This window comes from Gopherus evgoodei, chromosome 2 (assembly GCF_007399415.2).
Source record: "Gopherus evgoodei ecotype Sinaloan lineage chromosome 2, rGopEvg1_v1.p, whole genome shotgun sequence".
Taxonomy (NCBI): domain Eukaryota; kingdom Metazoa; phylum Chordata; order Testudines; family Testudinidae; genus Gopherus; species Gopherus evgoodei.
Genome location: NC_044323.1, coordinates 42,356,444 through 42,376,558, shown reverse-complemented (window position 1 = coordinate 42,376,558; position 20,115 = coordinate 42,356,444). Strand labels below are relative to the sequence as shown.

Genomic DNA, 20,115 nt, shown 5'->3' with positions numbered 1-20,115 from the left:
AGTAAATTGCAAGATTTGGGATTATTTTTCTTATTTTGAGATAATTTTTATTTTTTGCTGGCTACTGCTTCACTTCCTGTTTGGAGGCTTAGATTGATTGGCTTATGGGGGAGATGCCATGATTCTGAAGCTTAGTAAAGGAGTATGTATGTGTGTGCTCTGATAACCTGGGCATTCCCGTTATAAGAACTGCTCAAGAGAGACTATCAGGACTGCCCTTGATTGACAGTGTTGTTCTAAAACGGGATTTGCCAGCAGGAGTTGGCTTCTCTCATTTTGCAGCAGAGATTGAACGCTGACTTCAGCTATAACTAAGGCTCTCTGTATTCAGTGGGACCTGATTCTGCTGCAGCAATGCCTAAAATTCCTCAGCAACCACTGCTGAATTACATGGCAGTATCAATTTATTCTATTCCCTCTCCTCCACAGCAATACATGCAGCTGCATCTGATAGTTTAAAATATTAATTGGCATATAATATGTTGATTGATTATTTTAAAGGATGAGTTTTTCACTATGCTCTCCCTGCATCCCTGTGCTCTGCACAGTCCTTGGCTCCTGTGGTCTTCTGCAAGCAACCCAGATCGGAACTTCCTTCCAGTTTTGTGCAAGGGAAGGGACCAGTTTATAGCCTCCTTTAGCAGCTCATTTCCCTGGACCTTACTAGCTGCCCTATTCTCCACGCTGCCCAGCTCATTAGTTTATGCTTCTGGTTCCCCCTGCTCCCTGGCTGTAAACTAGATTCCAACTCTGTGTGACTACATGGAGCAATGCTGATCACATTCACTGGTGCAACCCCCTTATGTGGACACTCTTCAATACTAGGCACTTTTAAATAGATTAATTTATCTTAATTTTGTGGGCTATTTGAAAGTAGCTAAGGAAAACATATGAGCATCCATCACTTTATTTTTGTGCAAAGATCCCATGTGACATACTATAGTTTTTTTCGAATAGAGCCTGAAATAATTAGCAGATGTTGTAGTTTGCAGGTATAAACTTCAATGCTATATGGTTGCTAAATGAATTGCTTCAACTTTAGTATTGTTTTTTACTCATTGACATGCTGGGGAAAATATTTTAGTTGAGCTGCAGAGGATTTTTTCTATTAATTGGGTTTGTGCCCCTTTTTGCTATATTATGATGTTTGAGGAAGGCCAAAATCAGATAATGTATGATCTTCCTTGGATTTGCCAGAGGACCTTTTAGGAGCCATGTGTATTGTGAACTCTCACACCTTAGTTGAAGGGATGGATGTGTCTGGATTTTTAATAAAACCATTCTCCTCCCTCTCGCCCCCAACCTTCCATGTACGTTAGGAATTGTAATTATATTACGTGTTACATTTCTTGTTTAGCAAATAGTCTCACTAAAGATACCTTACCTTTTAGTTGTTCTGCTTTCAGACTGTTGGGGACCCTGGTGCCCCAATAATGGCAAGGTTCGTTGTCTGACCGCGAGAGTGACAGGCAACACCAGCAAAGTCTGAACAAAAGCTCTTTATTGAAGAGTGCACACGACAACAAAGAGCAAGCTCGTCTTCAAAAAGAACCAGCTTGCCTTCTTACAACTAATCATAAGGTTTTATAGACAGTTCCATCGCGTCATTAATTATTCATTAGTAGTCCAATCCCCTTTTACTAATTACTAAAACCCAAACCTTATTATGTTTAAAACTAATTGATTAAGATAAATAATACTGCCTAAACAATTACTACAAACAAGAATGATATAATTTATATGAGTAATAATGCCTTAACAATCGCAGGTAAGCAAGAATATGAGGGAGTCAGAAAGCAACAGAGAACAGAAACAGGGAGTTTTGCCATTGTTCCTAACACAGTACATCTGGTATCATGCCAGGAATGCCGTTTCTTTTATCTCATGGATGCCTAACTCTGTGAGAGACAGGCAACTCCCGGGCATTTTCCACTTATGAATTACTCAGAAGCCTCTGTTAGCCTGACTTTATTCAGGTTGGCATAACTGGCTTTGTAATACATTTTCAGTTAGGCCTAACAGGACCTTGTCTGCATTGAGGAGCTGTTAACCAATGGGGATTTTTTGTGTGTGTGTAAATTTCTCAACATAGATATGATCTGGGTCTCCTCAGATGTCATATTTCACGTCTCCTCCAGTCACGGTAGCTTTCAGCAGTATATAAACTTGAATTTCTAACGTGCAAAGAGAGCTGATTTTTTAAAAAAAGGTCAGTCCCTCACATACCTGCATCTAAATGCATTGTAAAGAAGCAAAGGAGAGCACAAGTCTGCTTTTTTTACTTTGCAGATTGCCATTAAAATCAATTAATGAAATAGACAAGTATACCCTAGCATGCTGTGGGTACTGTGTTGCTCTGATAATATGTACAATTGCTTAATTGGCACATACTGTTTCCACCGTGGTATGCCATTTAAATGATTTTGCTCTGCTGTTTTGTACAAATTCAGCAGTACAGCTTAATGGCACACGCCTCTTTGATTGAGTTTTGAATAATGGCCATGCTCTTCTAAACATTTTGTATCAAGGCAAAGGCAGAGGGATAGCTGGTCACCTACAAGCCACATAGGATATTAGCTATTCTTAGGCCAGCAAAACATCTGTTAAACAGCTTCTCTGTTTTCTCTGGCTGATGCCTTGTGTGATATTCTATATCTTGGGGAAACGCCCTGTAAACCCCATGTTCCTCATTTATATATATTTGTGATCCTGCCTATAAAGCATGCCATGTAAGGTATCGGGGAAAGGTTATGATCGTCTGAAACCCACTGTTCCATCTAAATATGTGTATCATTAATGCATATGAAATTATGAGAATGTGCTGTATGGTTGTCACTAAAATATGCTATGGCTTTGGGAAGTGACCAGATACTAGCTCTCCAGAGATAATTACAAGAGCATAGGTAACCAGCGCTGGGTGGGTGCTGAACAGACATTATCACCCATTGTCCAGCAGAGGAGTTACAATTCAATGACTCACTCACAGGAGACACACCAGGGTATTGCTTCATCTTGAAACTCAGCTGTACCCACCAGACATGCCTGGACTTGTGTTCTCCAAGCACATGGACTAAGGGTATAAAACAGAACATGGGGGCCCACTGCTTAGCCTTTCTCCTGCCCCCACCTACGCTGCAAGCAACCAGGACATTCAGAAGACTGAAGACTCCAACAGGGGACTGACCCAGGTTTCAAGGGTGTGCTAGGTACTCAGGGCCGGTGCAAGGATATTTTGCGCCCTAGGCGAAACTTCCATCTTGCGCCTTCCCCCCCCACCCAATCACATACATTATACACAATACACGGTCACGAAATTGTGCCCCAGACCTTTTTTTTTTATCTGCCATGAGGCTGCGTCAACTGTAAACGAAAAAAAATGAAATTTTATTCCTATCAATCCTTTTTCTTGTTCACTATTAAAAGTAAAGGATAGAGAATGCATGTCACTTACTATAATTAACTATTTGAATTTCATCAACTGTTTGACGTAAATATTGATTAAGTGATCAAGATGACTTTCCCTTAAAATTAAGCAATGTTGATTGTAATCAGAAATACACCTTTTTTAGTCACGTATACGTCCATATCAAAATCTGACTGGGAGTGCTGCGGAACCCATTCTGCCTAACTAGCCATGCACCTCCAAATGATTAAAAACATCAAATGGTACAAACTCAATTTGAATGAAAAATTCCATTTTCTAACTAAATAGGTCACACACACTCAAGTGGTTGCCAAGTGCTTTCTGTGGTATGTTCATCTGCTCTAAATGCTTACTAACTAATTTCTTCTCCTGCACCTCGCTGGGGCTGATGTGGAGGCTGAGCCAGGGGGCAGCCCCCGCTTTCCTCCAGAAGCCCTCTCCTACCACGTGCCCTGGCCTAAGGCTAAGCAGAGGTGCACAGCTCTGCCCAGCCGCTGCCCCCCGTCCCCCGCAATGAGAAAAATTGCATAGGCTGGGAGGGAGAGGGATTCTGATTTCTGAGCCTCTGCTAGCAGCCCAGGGATTCCCCTGGGTCAGCGCGCCGCCGGCAGCCTGAACCTCTGGGCAGTCGCAGCGGTGTCCTGACCCAGGGGACTCCCTGGGCTGCCGGCTGCCGCGGCGGCGCCCTGACCCGGGGGATCCCCTGGACTGCTGGCTGCCGCAGCGGCGCCCTGACCCGGCGGACCCCCTGGGCTGTCGGCTGCCGCGGCTGCGCCCTGACTCAGGGGGCCCCTGGGCTGCCGGCTGGGTTAGCTCACCTCCGCGGCAGCCGGCAGCCCGGGGTTTCCCTGGGCCAGGGGATCCCCTGGGCTGCCAGCTGCCGCGGTGGCGCGCTGACCCGGGGGACACCCTGGGCTGCTGGCTGCCGCCTGCCACGGCAGCGCCGTGACCCGGGGGATCCCCTGGGCTGCCGCGGCGGCGCCCTGACCCGGGGGACCCCCTGGGCTGCGGGCTGCCGCAGCGGCGCGCTGACCCGGGGGACCCCCTGGGCTGCGGGCTGCCGCGGCGGCGCGCTGACCCGGGGGACCCCCTGGGCTGCTGGCTGCCGCGGCGGCGCTCTGACCCGGGGGACCCCCTGGGATGCCGGCTGCCGCGGCGGCACCCTGACCGAGGGGGCCCCTGGCCTGCCGGCTGCCGCGGCGGTGCACGCTGACCCAGGGTCAGTGTGCCTCCGCGGCAGCCAGCAGCCTGGGGTTTCCCTGGGCCAGGGGATCTCCTGGGCTGCGGGCTGCTGCGGCGGCGCCCTGACCCAGGGGACACCCTGGGCTGCCGGCTGCCGCCGACAGCTCAGACTCCCTTTCTGTCCCAGCAGCAGCGGTCGGTCAACCATTTACAAAAAAAAATTGGGGGTGCTTTTTGGCGCCCCCAAATCTCGGCGCCCTAGGCAACCACCTAGTTCGCCCAAAATGGTTGCACCGGCCTTGTAGGTACTGCAATATTCAGTGGTGTGAGAAAAAACTGCTTCATCTATATGTTACCCAGTGTAATAGGGTTGAGAGTTTCGACTGCGTGCTTTTATTTTATTTTGGTAACTAACTCTGACTTTGCATTTATAATCACTTAAAATCTATCTTTTGTAGTCAATAAATTTGTTTAACTATTTATTTTTACCAATGAGTTTGCCTGAAGTGTTTGGTAAGGGTGTTTGCTGAGGTTTACAAAGGCTAGTGTATATCCACTTTCTATCAATGAAGTGGTGAACCAATTAATAAATTTGCACTGCTTGTCTTGAGCAGTGCAAGATGGTATATTCCTGAGGTACAAGGCTGGGAGCTGGGGAGATTTGGCTGGTGCCTTTCTCTGTGTGATTCATGAGTGGCTCAGGGAGCATTCATGCAATCTAGCTGGGTGTGGGGCTCCACATGCGGTTGTGCTGAGTGATACCACCTGGAGGGGCTTGCTGCTTGTCACTAGCAAAGCATTGTGAGAGACAGCCTAGGCGGTCCCCCAGTCCCAGGCTGCACCCCGGGGAATCCCGTCACACTTTGCAAAATGATAATTTTCTTTTCTGAGAAATAATTAATGTAGTAGTTGTGGAAACTAATAACATGGCATCAGAATCAATGTGCTGCTCCTCTTCCAAGGCTTGCAGTGCATTCCTAAGGAGGAAATAATGCATCTAAAATGTATTCATCAAAAAGTCATGTGATTCTTTTTTGGTTTGTTTTAGTGACACCTCTTGATGTTGTCAAAATTCGACTGCAAGCCCAAAGCAATTCATTCGCTAATGGTAAATATACAGGTTTTTTAATATTTAATGTAATCTGATATCTTTATAAATACTTTCCATCTTAACAATTTCCCCCAAATCTATTTTAAGTGTACTTCTGCTCCGAAAAATGATGATGTAAGGTTCTGTGTTTGTCTCAATGGCTTTAGTTCGAATTTGCTTATTTTTTTAAGAAAAAGATTCCCCCCCACTCCACTGCCAACTTTCAGCCCTGCAGAATCAACTAGGACCAGAAAGTCCAACTGTGTTCTTTCTGACTTGCACCTCATCTCTAGCAGTAGTGTTTTTGAGGTCCAAATTCTGCTCTGAGGTACAACTCTGCACTAAAGTATTGTTATTTGAGTTGTATAGATGTAACTGAACGCAGAACTTGATCTTGCAGTTTGAACTAGGGTTAACAACCCTCCCGGTTTTGCCAGGAGTCTCCCAGAGTCAGGCTCTATCTCCCGGAGGTTACTGAAGCCAAATCAGGAGATTTTAGGCTGCTAAAAGTACAGTGGCGCAGCAGGGCTAATGCAGTCTCCTTGCCCTGGCCCCATGCCACTCCCAGAAGCGGTTGACACATCAGTGCGGGATCGGGGGCAGCAGGACGGTCTCTGCACACTGCCCCTGCCCCGAGCACTGACTCCGCAGCTCCCATTGGCTGGGAACAGTGGTCAATGGGAGCTTCAGGACAGTGCCTGGAGGTAGGGGCAGTGCATGGAGCCTCCTGCCCCCATCTTCAGGGGTCGCAGGGATATGCCAGCTGCGTCCAGGAGCAGTGTCAGGCCAGAGCAGCAGGAAGCCTGCCTTAGACCTGCTACATTGCTGATCAGGAGCCACCTAAGTCTGCACTACTCACCCCCTCCTGCACCTCAGCCCTGAACCCCCTCCTGCACCCAAACTTCCCCCCCCCAGAGCCTGCACTCCTCTTGTATCCCAACCCCTTGCCCCAGCCCGAGTAGCCCCCTCCTGCACCCAAACTCCCTCTCAGAGCCAGCAGCTCTCACCTCTCCTGCACCCCAATTCACTGCCCCAGCCCTGAGCCCCCTCCAGTGCCCAAACTCCCTCCCAGAGCCTGCACTCCCTCCTGCAGCCCAACCCTGTGCCCCAGCCTGGTGAAAGTGAGTGAGGGTAGGGGAGAGTAAGCGATGGAGGGAGGGCGGATGGAGTGAGCAGGGCGGGGCCTCGGCATAGGGTGGGGCAAGGGTGTTTGGGTTTGTGTGATTAGACAGTTGGCAACCTTAGTTTGAATTTACTTGACAATTAAATTGATGCTGAGCCAGAGAAGATTCTAGTTCGCTTTCTATAGCTGTGTTGACTCTATGATGTCAATAAGAGTTAAAAAGGTAGCAAAATCTTATTTTAGTCAATTAAGTAAGTAGGTATAACTCAGTACGCCCAGGAAGATTTCTTAAGTAAGAAGGTACTATTTTTACATAGCCACTCTTCTGACCGCATCAGTATTTCAGCTATGAAGAGCACAAGAGCATTGCAAAACTATATACAGCTGGTTAAGGAGAAATAGACATCAATATAATTAAATTAAATATTCCTATAAGAGATTTATTATTATAAAATCATGATTACTTGAATCCTAATTCAACAGTAAAGCCCATATCCGGAGCTTAAGGAAAATTTTGAAAAGGAGCAATAGTTCTTATTTGGCCACTTGTGTAAACAGAAAGCTAAAATGCTATGTTGTCTTACACTTCTGTCAAAGATGTGCCAATTTATTCTTGCTATTTATTTATATATAATTAACAAAGGAGAGAGAGAGAGGGCAAGAGAAAAGAAATGAGAAGATGATTGAGATACCTAAGTCCCTGCTCTGCCACAGACTTCCTGTGTCACCTTGGGCAAAGTCCCTGTGCCTCCATTTGCCCATTGGTAAAATGGGGATAATAGTACCTACCTCACAGGGTAGATGGTATAAATGAAATCTGATTTGATTATATCCAACTCCTTTCCTGTTTTCTTGCTCCTTCAACAGCCACTAATGTAGTGCTAGCTCCATTAATGCTTAACTTCAGCTTTTGGAGTCTGGGTAAGCAATTTCATTTAATCTGGCAGGGATATTTTTGGTAGCTGTGTTTGCTGCTCCCCTGCCTTTCCCTTTTTAATGCCAGCCTTTATTGGCTTTCCAAATTTATTCTGTCCCAGTTTGTCAAAGCAGCATATTTGTTACCCATATGATTAGTGTAGAAATGCTGTTGAATGGTAAAGATATTGCAGGAGTTAACTGTTTCCTTATATGTAACATTTTATTAGGAAAATGTTTTGTATACTCCAATGGCCTTATGGATCATGTATATGTCTGTGAGGATGGGAAAAGCAAAGCCTGGTATAAGAAACCTGGCCATTTCAGAGGGATGTTGGTAAGGAAGTTATATTTATAATACTAAGTATATTGGGAATGTGTTAAAAATAAACAGTGATATACTACTAGTTAAACCTCTTAAGGAGTTCATGTGCTATTCAATGTTGTTTGAGAGGGATTTCATACTGCAAAACAATATCACTAGGAGCGTACATACTTTGACAGTGCAGATTTATAGAAGATTTATAAACATGTTTAAATATAGCAAGTTTATCATAAGATTTTGCTTTTCTTTCTGACACACTATCTACTGTAAAACAGTAAGGTTCCGATCCATGCAGATCAGTTTGCAGGGCTGGTTTTTGTACCTTTGTTAATCAGCCTGCAGGACCCAAGCTAAAACCTTAAATATAGACACAAAACAGTACTTGTAGGTCCCATATTTTTCCTTTTAAAAAAAAATTGGAACGTCAACTCTAGGAAGAATGGATGAATGCTGAGCTTACTATTTTTCTGTGTCCAGTTTTGTGCTGATTGCCAAGCGTAATGGCTCCTGCAGGGCCTTGCCTTATCCCATCAATGCACATCTGAACAAGGTCTGCTATGTAGCTAATTGTATTCTGCGCATATATGCATATGCAGAATAACATTCCTTCACTTTAAATTATGATAAAAAGTGCTAACAATCATAGCAAATTAAGTGTCTGAACAAAAACTAGAACCAGGTCAGTTGGTTCCACCCACAATTCCTAAGCCACTATTCTGAGTTCCATTTTATTTTAGTTACTTTTATCTATTATAGCAATAGAATTATTAATAGTTATCCGAAGTGTTTGAGAAGAGCTCTCTCTTTTTCTCTCACACACGTTCACCTAGAACAATCGTAGACTAATTAAGATAAAGGAGAGGTGGAAAGGGAAGACAATTCTTCTGCCAGGATTCTGACCCACTGATCTTACCTCCCCAGTCTGAAATACATGCATAATAATAATTATCTGTACTTGCTGTACTTTTCTATCTGCAGATCTTTCAGCATTTTACTGACTTGTATATGCATTATTAGCCCAATTTTAAGGTTGTCCTGGTTAAGTACAGGGTGAAATTGTGGCTCGATTGAAGTCAATGGAACCAGGATTTCAACAGGTGATTTGAAACAATTTCGTAGAAGAGACACTAGAATGTAGAAATTAAAGCACAGGACTCCACTTCAGCCACCAGATTTCTTAACTCTTGTGTAAACTTACTACATAATAGAGGTATTCAAGAATTTTCTAAATTTCAGTGAGCTTTTTTGCAATTTTTAAAAAAATTTCGTGAAATGTATTGGAAGATTTTTTTACCAGCTCTTAGCGTAGTTGAAAGTTTTTTGAAAATTTCAACAAATTTTCACAAAACAGATTTTTTTTTCACAAATATTTGTCTGCATTTTTCAATCAGCTCCACTGCATAATCCTTAGTAAGTCACTTAAATTCTGTTTGGTAAATGATCTTGTGCACATTTCCCCTATACCAAGAGGCATTTTGGTGGGGAATACAAGAGGAGGACTAATTTTACCAGATTCTGGATTTTCCTTTTCCTTTTGGAAAGTAGTTATGGACAATTCTGAGGCTAATAAAACTGTCCTTTATTACCATATAATTGAGTGCTAATTATCAAGAAATTGCAGTTTAAAAAATATTTTAATATTTTTGCCCTTGAAAGCCTCTTGCATGAACTGATATCAAATTCTGTTAACATGTCATGTAACTAATAAGATGCATGATTTCACTGCTCAGTCACTGCCATCTTCCCTCTGTACCGTTTTAGATTGTAAATGTGTCCAGCACACTTTGGGCCCTATGTAAACATTAATTGTCTTTCTGGAATCACATCACAACAAAAAGTATATTAATTAGCGGAACAAAGATTTGGCCAGATCCTCAGCTGGTGTAAAACAGCCAATGGAAAACTGTGCCAATTTACTTCCCTTGAGTAAGTTGTTCTTTATATGTAATGATATAACAAACAAAGGACATATATTCAAATACAGTACAGGTAGGTAGTGACAGAAAATAATCATCCTATAATGACTGGTGACCCATATGAAACTAGCTAGGGGTCTACATAGTTTCTATTGGTGGTGTCTACATCACCATAAAATCCTATCCTAATTGACCACGCATAATATGCATTCTTGCTGTTAGAGGCCAAGTACTGACCAAGCATGGAGAGTGAATTATCTTCTTATACCTGGAGTTAATTCTTTCAGGTGACAGTAGAGACGTGTGGGTGGGATAGTTTACAGAAGCTTTCATAGTTGCTGCCTGTGCTGTACCTGTTTTGAAAGTAATTTGTTCCCAGTCAGATCCATCATGCTTCTTTGATGTCTACTGATGTTACAAACTAAGGTCCCGATCCTGCAAATATTTATGTACATGCTTAACTTTATACATCTGACAATTCTGATTTATACCAATGGAGGAACTAGTACTTAAAGTTAATTATGTGTGTAACAAACCATTTTTTAGTGTACTACTTTCTCTTGCAGTGTATTTTTAATTCCATCTACTGCCCACCAACATAATTGTTACATGAATTGGAGAGTTAAATAACTAACTAATGATCTGTATTTGGTTATTATTTTAGGATGCGTTTGTGAAAATTATTAAACTAGAGGGTATTAAATCACTGTGGAGTGGACTTCCTCCAACGTTGTGAGTTGCAATTTCATATTTTCAATAACGTGTTTTAACAGGTAGTTATACTTCATTATTTTGACCAGTGATTATGCTTATTCCTAAGTGTTTAATTATAGACAATTTACAAGTTTCCCGAGTTAACTTGTTAGTTATATCTAGTGTATTGGAAACCTTCAGAGGCAAGAATATAACTTCAGCCAGTCAATGAAATTTCTCCATGCAGCCTCTTTGATGTATCCTCAGTAGTTGTGCAGGCATATCAAACCTTTGACTATCAGCTAATACCTTTCAAGTGCAATATCATTGTTCCCTCTCTATCAGGTGGTTTTTGAGAGCATATCATATCATCCTGGCAAGAATAGGAATTAAGGCCTGTAGAGGAGTGGACTCACCCTTGCGAGTCTCTCCTGCTGGTCTCTCAGGGAATTAGCTCAGTTCCAGCTTCAGAGCGCCCTCTGCAGGCCAATGATCCGCCTGTCCTCTTGGCCCCCGTGTCCCTCTCTAGACCCGATGCCCTTTCACTTGAAGTGCTGCCCCTTGGCAATAACCCACTTTCTCTTGGGGTCTCCCCTCCCCGGGGAACCCCCACCCTCTAGCCCCACCTCACTTCAGTGTATGGCTACTGCCAGTCATTGTCTAGCCCCATGCCCTGGGGCAGACTGCAGAATCAGCCTACTCATCACTGGCAAGGAGGGTTTGGACCTGCTGCCTTGGCCTACCCCTGGGCTCCCTCTGCAACCCCCAGTACCTTTCAGCCCAATGCAAGGCCACAGCCTGGGTCTTTCCAGGCTAGAACTCCCAAGCTCCTCTGCCTTTCCCCAGCCCTGTTTCACTCAGCTCTGCTTCACTTGTGTCTAGCTCCCTGCAGTCAGGCCCTTCTCCCTCTACAAACAGAGAGAGACTTTTTGGGCGACTGGCTCCCAGGCGCTTTATACAGGCCAGCTCTGCCTGATTGGGGCGTGGGCAGTGATGAGCTGCCAAAATATTAACAACAGGTTCCCTCCTCCTCACCCCACAAGCGGGTCGTGGCCGCCCTCCCCCCCCGGGCCTCCTGCCCCATCCAACCTCCCATGTTCTTTGATGCCCCCCGGGACCCCTGCCCCATCCACCCCCCTTCCCTGACCACCCTTTGCTGCCCCATCCAACCCCTCCTCTCATTCTTGATTGCCCTCCGAGACCCCTGCCCCATCCAACCACCCCTTCTCCCTGTCCCCTGACCACCCGTGGAATCCCTGTCCCTGACTGCCCCCCGCCACTCCATCCAACCCCTGCTCCTTCCTGACTCCCCCCCCCAGGACTGTTGCCCCCATTCAATCCCCCTGTTCCCTGCTCTCTGACCGCCCTACCCCTATCCACCGCCCCCACGACCACCCAAACTCCCCTGCCCTCTTCCAACACCCCCTCCCTGCCCCCTTACAGTGCTGCCTGGAGCCGCTCCACCGGGACTGGCACCGTGGGGCCTGGGACGGGCCAGGCCGGAGCCGCGGCGCCAGGACCAGCACCGGCACCAGTGCTGCAGGGCCCGAGCCAGGCCAGAGCCGCAACCGCAGGGCCAGGCCCAGCACCGGTGTCCAGGACCAGCACCGGCACCCATGCCACGGGGCCCGAGCCGGGCTGGAGCCACAACCGCAGGGGACGGGCTGGAGCCGCGGGGCACGGAGCCAGCACCGGCGCCCAGGACCGGCGAGGACTGGCTGGTCCGGAGTCAGCACCGGCACTCAGGACCGGCTGGGGCTGCAACCGTGGGGGCCAGGACCAGCACCGGCTCCGCGGGGCCGAAGCTGCAGGGGCCAGGACCGGGCTGGGCTGGGGGCGCTCGGCGGGGGGGTGCCAGGCTGGAGGGAGCTGCGCTCCAGGACCAGGAGCTGTGCTGGAGGGAGCCACTGAGCCAGCCACACCTCCCCGCCCCTCCCACACCCCAGCTTACCTGCCCACCTGCTGCTTGTCAGGCTTCCCTTGAACATCTGATTCGCAGGAAGCAGGGGAGGGGGAGGAGAAGGGGGAGCGGGGCAGGAGAGGAGGGGAAATTGAGCTTGGGCCAGAGCTTTTTTTAAATAAAGCCCTTAAAGAACCGGTTGTCGTGGAACAACTGGTTCTAAAAGGCCTGCTAAATTTAACAACTGGTTCCTGCAAACCGGCTCAAGCTCACCACTGGGTGTGGCCCAGCTGCAGCCACTTCCCAATCAGCCCAGTTTAGTAGCTCCCAGCCATAACCTTCCCCCAGGGCTGTTTTAACCCCTTCAGGGCAGGAGCAGGGTAAGCACCCTGCTACAAGGCCCAGATTCATAAAAGTATTTAAAGTTCCTAACTTCCAGTGAAATCAGTGGAAGTTAAGGGCTCAAATATATTTGTGGATCTGGGCTCAAGAGCTCTATATACAAAGTACGAATACTGCATTTTTCATGCCAAGAAAGTGGCTCTCAAGGCAAACCTATCATTACCAGGGCCACCCGGGGGTGGGGGGGGAGATGGGGCAATTTGCCCCCATGAGAGTTTTTCAGCGGCCATAGAGCAGGGTCCTTCACTTGCTCCGGGGACCTGGAAAACTCTCGCAGGGCCTGGGCCCCTGAAGCTTCTTCTGCTTCGGGTCTTCGGCGGCAGGGGGGCCACCGAAGTGCCGGGTCCCGCTTCAACAGTAATTCGGCGGCCGGGGACCCCTGCTGCAGGTCTTCGGGGCACATCGGTGGCGGGTCCGAGAGCGGAAGGACCCCCTCCCCCCCCCCCCGTCGCTGATTTACTGCCGAAGCGGGGGCCTCCCGCCGCCAAAGACCCCAGGCCCTCTGAATCCTCTGGGCGGCCCTGATCGTTACTCCTTAAAGTCAACTCCATAACCTATAAATCACAGAACATAGTGCTGCAATCATCTTGACCCAAGCAATAGCACTAAGTATACCTTCAGTGTCCACCCAGCACTATAAATATAAAAACAAAAGTGAAGCTCTGATTAAATAAAGCTTGTTACTTGTGGTCTAGCACCTGGCTGTTTCATGGCTTTAAAGTCATAAGTATTTAAGTGGATCAGGCAGTATATACCTGAGCCAAGCAAGACAAGAAGTTATTCTTCAGCACTCAGGCTATACTTCCTAGGAATAGAAATGGCCTCTTGGGTGGAGGCATACATTTCTTAGGAAGAAATCTGTACTGTTACCTAATTGTTCTCCATGCATTTCTTCAGTAAATATATCAAAGCTGACTTGTAAGCCTCATGCAATGTTGTTTTGGGGACAACAGTGTTGCATGATATAGTAACTCAGGAAAAATACTCTATGCATATTTATTTCAAGTTCTGTTTTATGTTAGGCTAAGTTATTTTACCTACTTACACAGATGATAAAATCCAACTGTAGGATCTGTGGTCCTTACTATGCTGAAGAATAAGAAAATTTAGATGTGCTTACCGCAAGATTTTCATTCTTCAAGAAGTAAGATCCACAAATGTGACCCATGCTGGGTAAGATAAAAGAATCATTATCCAGTAGCTAAGTGAGTAACAAATCTCAGTTTAGTAAATAGGGCCCAGTTCCACAAAGGGACTTTGTCATTGTGATGCTGAGAGTTGTGGCACCTAAAAGTTAGAAAATCTCAGCCACACTGTGATCCACAAAATCTGAATTAAGCACCTTGGCTCCCTATACAATGAATGGGGACAGATAGGCGATTCATAAAACTAGCATGCTAGGCAGGAGAGTTGCCTGAGCTAGCCAATGGGAGTTGCAAAGGAGAGGGGTGTGTGCTTATTCCCAAACCTGTCATGGAGATAGGTGCCTAAGTCCAGGCATAAATAAACCTGCCTAAATAGCATGATCTTGCCCCCTCCATACTGTCCAGCAGAGGGGATCTTATGGAATGTCTACACGTGGCCTATGTTGGGTGACTTGGGGTAAAGTCTATAAAATTGCAGTGTAGACAATCTGGCTTGGGAGCCCGAGCGCAACCCTGAACGTCTACACTGCAGTCTTATAGCCCTGAAGCCCAAGACATGTGAGCCTTAGCCAACTGACACCAGCCAGCTGTGGGTGTTTTATTGCAATGTAGATATACCTTTAGAGTCCCAGTGCATGATACCTGCCTCTAGTCTAAGTAATATGCATTTAGAATTTTCTTCTGAATTTCAAATGTCCTTGTTGCAGCAGATAGTGCTTGTCTTTAACCTAGGCAGTTAGTATAGTTACTATTTGGGAGGAAAAACTAATTGGGTGTTAAAAACATGACAAGTTTTACCACCCTAACATGCATCAACATAAGATTCGGGTTGGTTAGAAATTATTAGATAAATGTTGTTTGTCATAATCATTAAAGGCCAGATTGTGCCACCCTTATCCATACTGAGTAGTACCTTGCAGCATGAATAAGGGTGGCACAATCTGGCAAACTATCAGACTTGAAAGAAATTATATGCATTGATAAAACTTCTGAGGCAGATTGTGAAAACAGCTGAGTTCAAGAGGAACCCAGTGTGCATGTATGTTCACCACACGGTTGGTTAATGGAGATTTGGTAGACATTTGTGAGTTGCAGGAGATGGACATGATGATTTTTTTCCTTCATCCATAACACAGTTGAAATGTTTATCCTTTTTTATTTAACCCCCCAAAAAATCTATATTTGATAACTGATCTAAATTATGTTGGAGACATCCGGTTTTCTTTGTGACAATTGATAGACTTCCTTTGTTTTTGTATTTTAGAATAATGGCAGTTCCAAGTACAGTAATTTATTTTACCAGCTACGATCAACTGCGTGAAGTTTTGATATCTAAACTAGGAAAAGACAGTGACTACATTCCAGTTCTTGCAGGCTCCATAAGTAGATGTGAGTCATAAATTATCTGTATATTATGGTATTTTCTTTACTATTCCTTTCCCAGCTATTTTACATTTTAAGGCAAATTTGCTATCATTCACAGCTTAATAGTCCTTCGCCCATTGTGTCAGGATGTTTCACCATCACCTGTTTGTGGACCAGAAGGGAATCAAGGCTCTCCATCTCTTATGGATTCCAGTCTAGGGACCCTGTTGTGAGCAGCTAAGGTCTGCTACTTCAGGCTTCTTGTTACCTTTGTTCATTTCTGTTAGGCTTTTTCCCACACTACCTCCCTGGGTTGACTGTAGCTCTACCTCTTTCTAGACCTTTCCTCCATTCTAGTAACCAGAGAGGGAGTACAGAGGTCTTTTTCTGGCCACTCTCTGCTTAGCTGGGCTTTCTCCCTTTATGCACACCACCCAACTCCTTCCCCAGATGAGCTTCACCTTCATTTGGACCTGGCCCGCCCTCCAAGTGCAACTAGGTTTACTAATTGCTCTCTGTCTCTAGTTAACTATTTAATTACCTGGGTAGGGTGCTACTGCGTCATATGCTGTTAAAGACAAATTAATTTCATTCTCATTCTTTGTCTAATGAACAGTAAATAACATTGATCACACTCTCTTTTTCCTTTGCTAGTAATCTTTAAACTAATTTGAACTTATGCACCTTTTTGCTTCTTTATGATGTATAAAGAGTTAGATTTTTTTTAAAAAACTTTTTTTCTGCATATTTGTACACAAGAATTTCCAGTCTTCTATCTTCTGGTTTTCCTAGGAGTCCTTAGGGGCACTGGAGAACTGGTAGGATTGGGCTATGACAGATATAAAACATGGAAGCTGATTCAGAGGGTACTGGATTTTATTAAAATTGTTTAAAGAACTTTGATCGTCAAACAAACATCCTGTAGACAATTGGGAGACAACATACTGGACTTGATCATTGCAGTATTTGAAGTCAGTGAGTTAACCTCCCCCTATATTTACTAGCAGAGTTCTTCAAAATTCAGTCTTGGGACTGATCTTACTAAATATTTTTATTAATGACTTTGGCACAAAAAGTATGAGTGTTCTAATGAAATTTGCTGGTGATACAAAATTGGGAGGCATTGTCAATACAGAGGAGAATCGAAATATTATACAGGGACATTTGGATGATTGTGAAGACTGGAGTGACAGAAATGAAATAAAATTCAGTAATACAAAGTGCAAGGTGATGCACTTATGGGCTAATAATAATAATTTCTGCTACTGCTGGGTGCTCATTAGTTGGAGGTGACAAAACAGGAGGGAGACTCTGGGTGTGTGGGTTGATCATAAGATGACTGTAAGCCACCAATGTGATGTGTCTATGAAAAAGGCAAATACAATCCTAGGATATGTTAGGCAAGGCATTTCCAGTAGATATGGAGAAGTATTAATGCCATGGTAAAGGGCAAACCAAAGGCACTGATAAGACCTCATTTGGAATACTGTGTACGGTTCTGGTCACCCATGTTCAAGAAAGATTAATTTAAACTGGAACAGGTGCAGAGAAGAGCTGCTAGGATAATCAGGGGAATGGAGGGCCTATATTAGGAGAGAATACTGGATGAGCTTTCCAGACTACTGTACTCCTTTCAGGAATCTGTTTTGGTTATTCCCAAGTTACACCTCACTTAAAATCTGCTTCCTTACAAAATCAGAAATAAGTTTCACAGAATACTATTACTGACAAATTGCGTAGTTTCTCATTTTTAGCATATAATTACAAAATAAATCAATTGGAATATAAATATTGTACTTACATTTCAGTATAAAGTATATAGAGCAGTATAAACAAGTCATTGTCTGTATGAAATGTTAGTTATATTGACTTTGCTGGTGCTTTTTATGTACCCTGTTGTAAAACTAGACAAATATCTAGATGAGTTGATGTACTTCCTAGAAGACCTCTACGTACCCCCAGAGGTATGCATACCCTGGTTGAGAGTCACTGTGATAGAGGGTATGATTGTTGTCTCTAAATTCATTAGGGAGGTAAATATCAGGAAGAGTGAAGAGCTGTTTTAGCTAAAGGACAGTGTTTACACAAGAACAAATGGTATAAACTGGCCAAGAACAAATTCAGGCTGGAAATTAGAAGAAGGTTTGTAACCATGACAGTAGGATGAGGTTCTGGAACAGCCTCCCAATAAGAGTTGTAGGAATAAACAACTCAATTATTTTAAAGAGCGAGCTGGTCCAATTTATGACTGCAATTCTATGACAGAGTTGCTTGTGGTGGAAGGGAGCAGGGCTCAGCAGCCCTGGAGCTCACTTCTGGATTATGTCTTATGTTTTTAAAAGCTCATGCTTCAGAGGTTCAGCCAGCCATCTGCAGGGGTCAAAAAGGGATTTCTTTCGTCCACCCATGTAGCCTGGGAGATTTATTTTGTGTGTTTTCTTTCTTAATTTCCTTCCTCTGAAGCATCAGGGATGGCCATGTCTGGACATTGGATAGGGACAGCCAGTGCTGTGAGATGGTATTGAGTAGTCTCTCTCTCAGGTGCATGGCTGGTTAGTTCTTGCTCATGTCCTTGTGGTAACTGATCACAATGTGTGGGGTTAGAAAGGAATTTCTCCCATGTCAGAGTGGCAGTGACCTGAGAATGTTGTTTTGTTTTGTTTTCCTTTGCAGCATGTCAGTGTGGATCACATGCCAGGATTGTTTGGTTCTATCTCCTTTAATCATTTCCCTGCCACTACAGGGGCCTCAAGCATCGGTGCACCTTAGTCCTTACTGTTCTTTGCCTGTGGCACATAAGCTAGTTTCCCATGGGCTGTAATGTTTTGGTCTAATTTCAGTGGTTGGATTTAGTGTGCAGATGTTAGGTTGTTCGTGGTCTGTGATGTACAAGAGGTCAGACTAAATGAGCTGGTGGTCCCTTCTGACCTTAACTCTATGAAATATCCTTATCAGCATGGATGATAGCGAAGAGGCTTGTTTGTTAACGAGTCCCCAGTCTGTACTTTTTCAGTTAAGGGGTGAGAGAACTCACAATATGCATATCTGAGATCTAAGTCTTTCAACAAATGGAACACCAGACTTGATATTCCTGATATTTCTAAAGTAAACAAAACAAATAGAAAAGGTACTTAAAATACAAATATTTAAAAAAATAAATAATTTAAAATTAAGGTATCTTTTATACACCACAAAGAAGTGCACACACAAAAAAAAAAGGCAGGCTCGTGTTTTCCCCTTTGCAGGTCACTTTTAAGGTAGACCTGGATGATTCACCACCTGCCCCACACTCATCTGCACCAGACAAAATGGTGACGCTGTCTACCCCTACGACACCAGATGACCTGAAACAGTTCCAAGAACTCTTCAAAAGAGTAACAAACAGCCACTCAATTGCCTTACATGAGGTGCAGGAGAAACAACATAAGTTGTTAAAAATCTTACAACTGGCATCATCGACCAAGATTGCCCTCCAAATGGATGAGGCTATAATAGAGCCTGCGGAGGTAATATGGCAAACACCAGCATCAGCACCACCCACCAACAAATGGGTTGTCAGGAAATACTTCGTTCCAGCCAAAGGCATAGAATTTTTGTTTTCACACCCTCAAGCCTGCTCTCTGGTAGTAGAGGCTGCTAATCAGTGCAGTAAACAGTCTCATTTCCACTGCCCACTACAAGATAAAGAACACAAGAGACAGGACCTCTTTGGGTGGAAAGTTTACTCATCAGACACCCTTCTGCTTAGAGTTGCCAACTATTCTGTACTAGCAAATTACGACTACTTGAACTATAGTAAAATACAAGAGCTCATGGAGGACCTCCCCAAGCATAAATGTCCTCAACTCATCATCATGGTTGCAGGCTTCAGGAAACCCAAAAGAACTACAGCTGAAAGTGGAGAACCTCCCCCTCAATAGGCATAAACTATTCTCATAGCAAACAGACGACGTCCTCCATACCATGAAGGCCTCCCGAGCAGCACTGCGTACACTAGGCATACACCCACTGCCTGACAAACACCCTCGCTTTACAGCATAGCAGAGGTCACAAGACACCTCGTTTAACCATTGTCAACCACGATACTTCACTCAGAACAGACCCAAACAGTCTGTGGGCTCAGATATGATGAGCTCCACAGAACCAGGCCTCGTCCAGCTACATCTAAGCCACAATGTTGAAGTCTTGGTCTAGGGTATGCACGACCTCCCCACACCTCTAGCGCCAGCAGATACCCCATCCCACAATTTTGGTCACCGCCTACACCCATTTTACCATGCCTGGGCTTTGATAGCCACAGATCAATGGGTTTTGGAGATCATACAATCTGGCTACGCCATTCCTTTCACAGCCATCCGCCCATCCTCCCCCCTTCAGGGACTCCTCTCATGAGCACCTTCTGCAACAGGAAATAGACCACCACCTACTGCTGGGTGCTGTAGAACCACTACCACGTCAATACAGAGGGAGGGGTTTTTATTCCAAATATTTCCTGACAGAGAAGAAAGGAAGGATATGGAGACCAGTCTTGGATCTCTGAAAACTCAACAGCTTCATACACAACCACAGATTCAAAATGGTCACTCTGGCCACAATAATCCCAGCCCTAGACGCGGGGGGGCTGGTTTGCAGCCC

At 44.9% G+C, this 20,115-nt stretch overlaps 1 protein-coding gene across 2 annotated transcripts in view; it reads left to right on the top strand.

The window, feature by feature from the left end:
* The window catches only part of SLC25A40 (solute carrier family 25 member 40), an 89,104-nt gene that overhangs the window by 8,074 nt on the left and 60,915 nt on the right, over positions 1–20,115 (top strand). For both annotated transcript variants that reach the window (XM_030550482.1, XM_030550483.1), the window contains exons 3-6: positions 5,655–5,714; positions 7,965–8,071; positions 10,640–10,707; positions 15,380–15,504. In XM_030550482.1, coding sequence (XP_030406342.1) covers positions 5,655–5,714; positions 7,965–8,071; positions 10,640–10,707; positions 15,380–15,504 — 360 coding nt within the window. The remainder of the gene's footprint in view (positions 1–5,654; positions 5,715–7,964; positions 8,072–10,639; positions 10,708–15,379; positions 15,505–20,115) is intronic.